The 10471-nt window shown below is 42.7% G+C and overlaps 1 protein-coding gene across 1 annotated transcript in view; it reads right to left on the bottom strand.

Moving 5' to 3' along the window:
- KLHDC2 (kelch domain containing 2) overlaps positions 1-7425 on the bottom strand; it is a 15443-nt gene extending 8018 nt beyond the window's left edge. Inside the window, exons 1-3 of the mRNA XM_010842246.1 lie at positions 6954-7425; positions 4420-4499; positions 2672-2789 (exon numbers count right to left, since the gene is read on the bottom strand). Of these exons, the coding sequence (XP_010840548.1) occupies positions 2672-2789; positions 4420-4499; positions 6954-7106 (351 nt within the window). The 5' untranslated portion in view covers positions 7107-7425. The remainder of the gene's footprint in view (positions 1-2671; positions 2790-4419; positions 4500-6953) is intronic.
- Between the last annotated feature and the right edge of the window lie 3046 nt (positions 7426-10471).

The following is a 10471-nucleotide window of genomic DNA, read 5'->3' as shown; positions in this document are numbered from 1 at the left end:
GCGATTATACAGTGGAAGTGACAAATAGATTCAAGGGATTAGATCTGATAAGAGTGCCTGAAGAACTATGGACGGAGGTTCATGACACTGTACAGGAGTCAGTGATCAAGACAATCCCCAAGAAAAAGAAATGCAAAAAGGCAAACTGGTTGTCTAAGGAGGCCTTACAAATAGCTGTAAAAAGAGAGGCGAAAGACAAAGGAGAAAAGGAAAGATACATCCGTTTGAATGCAGAGTTCCAAAGATTAGCAAGGAGAGATAAGAAAGCCTTCCTCAGTGATCAATGCAAAGAAATAGAGGAAAACAATAGAATGGGACAATAGAACAATAGAGATCTATACAAGAAATACCAAGAGATACCAAGGGAACAGTTCATGCAAAGACGGGCTTGATAAAGGACAGAAACGGTATGGACCTAAAAGAACCAGAAAATACTAAGAAGAGGTGGCAAGAATACAGAGAAAAACTGTACAAAAAAGATCTTCACGACCCAGATAATCACGATGGTGTGATCACTGACCTAGAGCCTGATATCCTGGAATGTGAAGTCAAGTGGGCCTTGGAAAGCATCACTATGAACAAAGCTAGTGGAGGTGATGGAATTCCAGTTGAGCTATTTCAAATGATAAAAGATGATGCTGTGAAAGTGCTGCACTCAATATGCCAGCAAATTTAGAAAACTCAGCAGTGGCCACAGGACTGGAAAAGGTCAGTTTTCATTCCAATCCCAAAGAAAGGCAATGCCAAAGAACGCTCAAACTACTGCACAATTGCACTCATCTCACATGCTAGAAAAGTAATGTTCAAAATTCTCCAAGCCAGGCTTCAACAGTACGTGAACCGTGAACTTCCAGATGTTCAAGCTGGATTTAGAAAAGGCAGAGGAACCAGAGATCAAACTGTCAACATCTGCTAGATCATTGAAAAAGCAAGAAGTTCCAGAAAAACATCTACTTTTGCTTTATTGACTATGCCAAAGCCTTTGACTGTGTGGATCACAACAAACTGTGGAAAATTCTGAAAGAGATGGGAATACCAGATCACCTGACTTGCCTCTTGAGAAACCTGTATGCAGGTCAGGAAGCAACAGTTAGAACTGGACATGGAACAACAGACTGGTTCTACATCAGGAAAGGAGTACGTCAAGGCTGTATATTGCCACCCTGCTTATTTAACTTATATGCAGAGTACCTCATGAGAAACACTGGGCTGGAGGAAGCACAAGCTGGAATCAAGATTGCTGGGAGAAATATCAATAACCTAAGATACGCAGTTGACACCACCCTTATGGAAGAAAGCGAAGAAGAAGAAAAGAGCCTCTTGAAAGTGAAAGAGGAGAGTGAAAAAGTTGGCTTAAAACTCAACATTCAGAAAACGAAGATCATGGCATCTGGTCCCATCACTTCATGGGAAATAGATGGGGAAACAGTGACAGACTTTATTTTTTTGGGCTCCAAAATCACTGCAGATGGTGACTGCAGCCATGAAATTAAAAGACGCTTACTCCTTGGAAGGGAAGTTATGACCAATCTAGACAGCATATTAAAAAGCAGAGACATTAGTTTGCCAACAAAGGTCCGTCTAGTCAAAGCTAGTAGTATGGCTTTTCCTGTGGTCCTGTATGGATGTGAGAGTTGGACTATAAAGAAAGCTGAGCTCCAAAGACTTGATGCTTTTGACCTGTGGTGTTGGAGAAGACTCTTGAGAGTCCCTTGGACTGCAAGGAGATCCGACCAGTCCATCCTAAAGGAGACCAGTCCTGAATATTCATTGGAAGGACCAATGCTGAAGCTGAAACTCCAATCCTTTGGCCACCTGATGCGAAGAACCGACGCATTGGAAAAGACCCTGATGCTGGGAAAGATTGAAGGCGGGAGAAGGGGACAACAGAGGATGAGATGGCTGGATGGCATCACCAACGTAATGGACATAGGTTTGGGTAAACTTTGGGAGTTGGTGATGGACAGGGAGGGCTGGCGTGCTGCAGTCCTAGGCGTCTCAAAGAGTTGGACATGAGTGCAACTGAACTGAACTGAACTGTACTGAACGTACATTACATGCACCTTTCTGACTGCATCTGTCTCGTACGGGCCTGAGAAAAACATGCCTTTTCCCTATTTGGGCAAAACATAGACAAAGTCTGAACAACAGTATCTTATAGTGGCATGTTATAGGAATGTTAGTATATGAAATTTTGTCAGTGTTAATTTCTCCTTACAGCTTTTTGAGTTGTGGCCTGTTAAATTTTACTGTGTGTGTTAGTTGCTCAGTTGTGTGCAACTCACTGTAATTCCATGGACTGTAGCCCGCCAGGCTCCTGTCCATGGAATTCTCCAGGCAAGAATACGCAGTGAATAGCCATTCCTTTCTCCAGGGGATCTTCCCAACCCAGGGATTGAACCCAAGTCTCGTGCATTGCAGGCAGATTATTTACTATCTGAGCCATCAATACCCCGCCCCGTCCCCCAAACTGTATCTTGTTTTTAGTTTACTAATATTCATCTAATATACAGCATTTTATTAATAAGAGAATAAGTAGCTGCAAAGAACATACCACAATCAAGTACACATGTTTTTGAACTTGAACAGGAATAAACTGGGCTAACCTTAGAAATCTAAAGTGGTCTGAAAAAGAACAAAGTTACCTTAAACCATCCTTACACACACTAACCTTATTTGTATTGCCTCTTGAATGGTGTCCTCCAAACAAGTACAGCACCCTGTCCACACACACGGCACAGCTTCCTGACATAGAAGGAGGAACATCACCCTCAGTGTTAATTTTTTTCCTGAGAGGGAAAAAACTGAATGTAAATAAATTTCCCCAAGAAGAAATGCAACAATGTATCCAGTCTTCTAATTCTATCCCCACAATAAAAGGAAAAAATAAGGGGTGAGTAGCTATACTGAGGTCTCTTCTAACTTGTCCCTTTCACCCACTCCACAGGCTGCGCCAGCAGGCACTAACGTGACAGCATGGGAGGTTCTGAAAGCCTACATGTCATATATCACTCTAGGAGCAAACCATCTCAACATTTCTCTAACTAAATTGTTTGCTTTTTCTGGTTACTTGACCATAAATGATGGTTTTGTTTTTTTGAGTGGGCCAAGAACCCAAAGGAAGAAAACTTCAATATCTGAGTCCTGACAGATTAATAAGTGTTTTTTAATTCAGTCACCTTTAGCCATTCGAATTAGTCTGATTCTGACCTTATGTAATACTACAGACACTCAGGTAGTGTCTACTATAGGCCAACCATTCCTCTGAGTGCTCTTTACCTGTTTTAACTCATTCTAAGTCTAAAAGTGAATCTGAATCAAAAAGTTAATTCTAAGATTCAGAATATTAATATTACATTCAAGGGCTTCTACTCCTAATATCGCTTCATCTGTGTTAAGCTTTATGTTTGTTTGTTTCTGGCTGTGCTGTGGGACATGCAGGAGCTTAGTTCCTTGACCTGGAACTGAACCTGTACCCCTGCAGTGGAAGCGTGGAGTCTTAACCACTGGACCACTAGGGAATTCCCAATTTTTAAGTTTTGATAGGCTGATTTTGTAAAAATTCTTCCTGGGATTGAATTTCTTTTTTAAGTTTCCCCATTAAAGGAATACAATTATAAATGTCCAGTTCTCTAGAAAAAGAGCGTTAAACAGCTAGATTAACACTAGCTATATGCAAAAATAATCCTGGTTTATTTTTAGTTGAACTCTTAAGTGGAACTAGTATTCTCCTAGTTCTGAGATCTCAAATATGCTAAAATATATAACAGACTAAGTTTTCACAAAGCAACCCATGGGGAAAACTACGTTCTAAATCCTCAAACACAGCCAACCCAGCATTTTGAGAATTTATTAATTCTGCTAAGAATGTACAAGTATTACTGGTATGAAACTGGCAAAAAGTCCTTTCAGAATAACCCATTTGCATGGATGGCAAATTTAATTTTGTTTTTAAGGCAAAACATGCTAAATCAAAGAAATCTGCATAGAAATTTTAATATTAGAGCTCATTAAAATACAATACTACCTTTATTTCTAGCAAATATAGTCTACAAATTCTTCTCTCATTCAAAATACATAACAGAAGACATAACATATTGAATATATATATGGAACTTTTATGTATTTCCATTCCAGGATCTGAAGCTTCTACCTCTTTAATACTGCTATAATACTTGACACAGTTCTGAACAGAAATTTCTTCAAAGGTCATAAAAGCATCTAGTAACTACTGAAGAAATACAAAAGTATTTAAGCTCAGGAGCTAAGCTAAACTAGTAGAACACTTTTCAAAATACACAGCTAGGTTAGTATCTTTAATTAAAGTGTTTTTATTCAGTAGTATGGGTTTTACAGAGTATGTTTTTGTTTGCAACCTTATTTGGATGTTCTAGTCCCCCTCTTAATATCCACAGTTACCATCTTCCAGTCTCCATGTTGTAGATCCAGAGTTCTTCTCTAGGCAGATAAAAGTCATATAATCCTCTGACTTGATTACTCTAAAACAACAACAAAAAGTTGCAAATACAAAATATAACTTGTATTCTAAAGAGGCACTATTGTATATTTTTTCACATCTATCTCATTTGAGATACTGAGAGTTATAAGAAACAGGTTTTAACAATTCTATCACATGTACAGTTCTCCCTACCCCATGCCTCATACTCAAAGTAATGCTTAATATAGAGAGGCCTCAATTCAAATTCTTGATACAGCAGTTGCAATGATGCATGAAGTTAGATCTCCAGCTAATCTCTAAGGCCACTTTATCCATAACACTCCACACACCAAATCTGAGTTACATGACCTCATGGAAGATTATGTGTGTCATGTTGGCAGGCTAAAGAAAGTTCTACCTTGAAAGCACCTGATCCACACTAACAGGTCAGATGTTCTTCCCTTTTAGCCATTCATTCTCTGCCAAGAAGCAGGGAGGGCAGAACTGCAAATATTAAGTCCTTGTACAAAATCTTAAGTTCCTTGTTCTGCTCCATTTCCCTTCAGATAGAGCTTACTATATGCCAGAACTAATGAAGTGCTATCCATGGAGTGCTGTATTGAATCTTCACAACAACTGTAAGAAATAGCTGGTATAGATTTCTCCAAGAAGTTGCCCAAGGCTACTCAACAAGGAATGGTGGAAGCAGGATTCCAGCCTCCTTTCCCTGAATTTGCAACTTCAACCACTTTGCCTGACCTCTCCAGACTTTGAACCACCCTGGCCACTTTCTGAACAATGTTGACATAAAGCAAACAGATGCAGTTCACTAAGAATGGGTGTCAGAGTCGTAAGCTTGAAAAACAGAACAGAACATCTGGGCGTGTAAATATTTCTCTTTCCACTCCACCACTTATGAAATAAAAAGGCTGGCAGCAAGATAGCAGGTTGACTCAGAGTACATCACTTTGGCAGGAGGAGGAAAACTGACTTCTGTGTATGAAGCTAAGGTTTACTGAAATCAAAACAATCTCCCAAGGGCCTCCGGTGTGTGGTACTCTTAGGGTTGTAGCCAGAAAGTGGAGGAAGGCCTGTTTGAGAACTACAAACTTCCTTCACTAGTCACGCTTCTCCACCCCGCCTCAGACCTGGGCGTCCAGGCCCTCCACAACTCACCTTCAGAATCTTCCACCCGCACAACCCTTTTCCCCTATCCCCTCACCTTCCCTCTTCCTACTGAAGATTAACAGTTTTACCTTTCTCCAAGGCAATTATTTACATTTTAATAAAAGTCACCCGGTACCAGCCACCTTGCTCCTACCAAATACTCTCTCTTCTGAACACCTATTCATTGGAGGCTGGGGAAAACATTTCAGATTAATCAGGATTAGGAGAAAGGAACCAAAGGAAGTAATCAAGACAGCTTTTTCCCAGCTATCTTTTCAGAGTCATCTCAAAAAATGGTCACATCAACTGTAGCATAAGCTAAAATCTATGACCCAGAATCACCTAGTGCTTTCAAGTCAGGCAAAGCACTGGTGTACAGGACTAGATTTCTAGCAAATTGGAGCGGGGGCAGATCATTTTTTTTAAAAAGGGACAAAAATATTTTTGGTAAGAACAGATCCGAACCACTCCAGCAAATGAAATAAGACGATTCTAGAATGCAGAGTGTTATTAGGAAGCTCTAAAAGCAAAAGGGCAAGAGAACTAGTGAGAAGGTTTAAATAGGAGGCACTTGGGCAGGATTTCCAGACAGGAAAAGAGAAGAAACTCAACTACATGCTCTCAACTGGTAACTAATCATACTGGTTCATGACTAAGGGTCAAAGGGCTGCGTTCTGTAGTTAAAAGCTGTTACTCTTGATTTTTTTCGGTTATTGATACAAATTTTCCATTAATTTTCTTTATAGGAGTTTAATGTGAAAAATCTCAACCCTTTCTCAGCTGAAACCAAAAGGAAAATAGCCCCGAAACATTCGAGTAACACTAGGATGGCAGGTGCACAGGTGTAGCTGGGACTCCTGAACCGGCGGGAAGGTTCAACAAGCCAATTTTTGCGGCCTTGGAGAATTCCAATGCATTTTCCCTAAGAGGCCGTCTCCCCCTAAGTGGGCCACGGCATCAGCGAGCACCGGACCCCGGCTCTATGCCCAATAACAAGAGTGACCTCACACACCGTCACTTCTTACACACCAACCCTGTAAATAAAAACGTTCCGCGGTCTCCCACCACCCGCCGCGCCCTCCGCAGGTAAAGCTCGGACATGGGCAAGCGCGGGCAGGGAGCGGGGAGCAGGCTTTGTAAGCAGAAGGCGGGCGTGACAACAGCCCAGGAGCCCTGGGACGGGTGGGGAGACCCGTGGGAAGATTCCCACACTCGCAAGAGAATGAACCAACCGGCGGAGTCGCGGCGCGGGGGCGCTGAAGGCGCCCGGGGTGGCCACCCTGGCCCTCCCGCCGCCCCCGACCGGTAACTGCCGGCCGACGCCCGCGCGACCCGGCCGCCCACTGACCTTGTAACCGCCCCAGACGAACATGTGGCGCCCGTCGCTGACGGCTACGTGGCCGCTGCGCTCGGCGGGGCAGGCGAGCTCCGCGGATTCGTAGCCTTCGTAGGCTGGCCCTGGGAGCTCGTCCTCCCGCAGGTCCTCGTAGCCATCGGCCATCTTGAGGCTGCACTTCGGTTCACCAGGAATCCCCGCACCCGCGGAGGAGAAAAAGACAAAGGAAAAGAAAGAGACGTGCGGCGGCGGCGAAAGGTTTGGTGTTACGGCCGCTCCCCGCCGCCCGGGATTCTGTCCTCCCGGCCCGTCTCTGCGAGGACGGCCTCTGGCCGCTTGAGTAGGGGTTGCGGGCTGGAGGCAGCGAGGGCGCAGGGACGCGAGCAGGGCGGGCAAGAGTCCGCCTCGGGCTGATACCAGCTTCCAGCCCGTCAGCCCCGCCTCCAGCTCGCTTCTCGCCGCGGAGGGCCCTTGTTTACGCCGCGCTGGGAGCCGCCCGTTCCGCTGACGCCGCTCGCCGGGATCCGGAAGCGCGGCTGGTGCTGAGCGCCCCCAGCGCCGGGTCCTCCCGCATCCTGCGCCTGCTGGGCCTGGGTCCAGAAGCTAAAGGCACTTCCAAGCACCTCCGAGCCTCCCTTCATTACGAGGAGATGCTGAATTAGCCAGACTGTCAAAAAAAGAAGGTCTTGTCTGACTGAAGGATGTTCACAGCCCAGAAAGGGCCAGCAAATTGCTCAGCTAGTAAGTTTCAGGTTTCAGGGTCTCCAGAGTCGGTGCCCTGTCTTTCCCAGGACAGTGGATGGGGGTGGCATCACTACCCTCACGCGTGGTCCCAGGTGGCCCCAGCCGCAATTGCTGGGCGGCTTCCGGGCGGAGGCGCCGCTGTGTGTGCGAGGCAGCTCCGGGACTGCGTGGCTCCCCGATGTGCCTGCTGATCGGTTCATGACGTCTCTTCTCGATAAGCTCTTTTGGTCCAGCAGAAATTTTAATTCAGTGGTGCATCCTCCACCCAGTTTGGAAAATTGTGCTTAAAAAGTGTTTCAGAAATCTTCACCTCCCAGGCCTTCAGGGAGGAAAGTGAATCCTGTTCACAGACACTATTTTAGCTTACATTTTATATGACTTTTTTCAATTAGATCAAGAGAAAATTAAGAATTATCGTGATCTAAATTTGATTCCTCACTTGTAAAACACTGAGACAATGGAGTATTATTCAGCACTAAAAAGAAATGAACTATCAAGCCATGAGAAGACATGGAGGAAACTTAAGTGCGTATTGTCGTGTCCGACGCTTTGCAACCCCATGGACCGTAGCCCGCCAGGCTCCTCTGTCCATGGCATTTTCCAGGCAAGAATACTGGAGTGGGTTGCCATTTCCTTCTCCAGGGGATCTTCCCAACTCAGAGATTGAACACGGATCTCCCACATTGCAGGCAGATTCTTTACCATCTGAGCTACCAGGGAAGCCCAAATGCATATTACTAATGAAATAAGTCAATCTAAAAAGGGTACATACTGTATAATTGTAACTGTATAACATGAAAAAGGCAAAAATATAAAAACAGTAAGATATCTATGGCTGCCAGGGCTTAGTGGGGAGGGAGGAATAAATGGGCAGAACACAGAGGATTTTTAGAGCAGCGTTTAGTTTCTATGTTACTATAAAGGCAGATACATGTTACTACACATTTGTCTAAGCCTATAAAACATACACCACCAAGAATGAACCCTGAGGTAAACTGTGGACTTCAGGTTTGTCTTAGCTCAGGCAACCATAACAAAATACCACAGACTGGATGGGTTAAACAACATTTATTTCTCACAGTTCTAGAAGCTAGGAAGTCTAAGATCAAGGTACAGACAGACTTGGTACTTAGTGAGGGCCCTCTTCCTGCCTTGCAGTGGGCTACTTTCTCATAGGGAAGGGACACAGAAGGAGAGCTCTGGTCTCTTCCACTAATCCATCACCGGTCCCCATCCTTATGACCTCATCTTAACCTAACTGCCTCCCAAATACCCCACCTCCAAAAACCATCACACTGGGGATTAGGGTTTCAATATATGAATTTTGTGGGGATATAAACATTCAGTCCATTACGTGGGTGAGTTAGAAAATGTTCTTGCTGAACCCACATGCTGAACCACATGGTAACTTCATCAAGCTGGAAATTCCAATAGAATCACAATATTAATACAGTGGAAAAACAGGCACCAAAAAATGGGAATTCTTAAAATTGTTTCTTTTCCTTTGAAGTGTTCTGAAATCAAAATTTTACTTTTTCAAACAGTATGTACTTCCATGAAAATCATTCTACTTTATTGAGTTTGTATTATTTCTCTCACACACATACATACATATAAATAATGTATTTGTGAAAACATCACTTTGTTTCTGGGTTGGCAGTATGAAGTTCTAAAGAATATTTTTAAGCTATCAAGAGGCTAATAATTTTTAAAGGTGTTTTTGCAAAGACACTACTTGGAAAAGATACTAATTTTGATATGCCATTTACCGTATCATTCTAAAAATGATAATACCTCAAAAGAATCCTTCCTGACAACTGGAAGACTATTCTGATATACATAATAAAGATGGCCAGAAATTCTTTTTCCTTGAAAATCAGACTGGAAACCTATTTTGTGAACCACCTGGAAAAAGAAAAAGTCAACCTTCTAGACCCATCTTTCAAACAGAGAATCCATAAGGGAGGGTTTAAAGTTATGAGGCTGATGTTGCCTTGGGCTCCTATACAGGTCAACAACACAAGAGTTGACTGTAAACCGTAAGAGGTAAGAATGAGGAATGAATACTGCTTGACTAGGGATTTTCAAAACTGGTTTTGCCAGCTCCCAGAATTTCTATATCTCTTAGTAGTAGGGAAGCCCTGCTTTAAGGCAAGTTTTGGAAATTGAAGATCAGATTAGAATTCCCTACCACTCGTACCATGGGGCTACCTCAGAACATAACTTTCTGAAGTAGTTCAGCATAATCAGGCAAATAAGAAGAGCTCCAGTTTTGTGTGCCAAAGATAATATATAGATTTTCATCCTCTTAACACAAGTGTGTGTGTTTTTGTGTGTTTTGAGGGGCTAATCTAACAACACAAGTGTGTGTATTTTTGTGTGTGTTTTGAGGGGCTAATCTAACTTTTAATGTTTAGGTAAGCCATTTATAAACAGAAGTGCTTTTCTAAGAGGCTAGAGAAGGTATTGAAATAATTCAGAAACCATTTAAGAGGTCATCCCACTCAGTGTCATTTATCACTATCTAATAGATTTAGATAGTTTTTCCTTATAGACTGCTGATATTAAAGTTCATAGTAATAAAATACTTACTTCTAAGACCTGTATTACCTGTGAGACTCACTTTCTAAATCTGTTATTCAGCGTAAAAATAGTAAGCAGAAATGAAAACTTATGCTGAAGTATTGTTTGCACAATTAATTCTAATGACTGGTTCACACTAACAAAACTAGGAAAATAGTAATTCTATATAGTTTGTATAATAAATAAAATGCAAACACAAAATA

Source organism: Bison bison, unplaced genomic scaffold (genome assembly GCF_000754665.1).
Source record: "Bison bison bison isolate TAMUID 2011002044 unplaced genomic scaffold, Bison_UMD1.0 scf7180017864174, whole genome shotgun sequence".
In the NCBI taxonomy this organism is placed as follows: Eukaryota; Metazoa; Chordata; class Mammalia; order Artiodactyla; family Bovidae; genus Bison; species Bison bison.
Note: the sequence above shows the minus strand (reverse complement) of the source record. Positions and strands in the feature narration are given on the sequence as shown.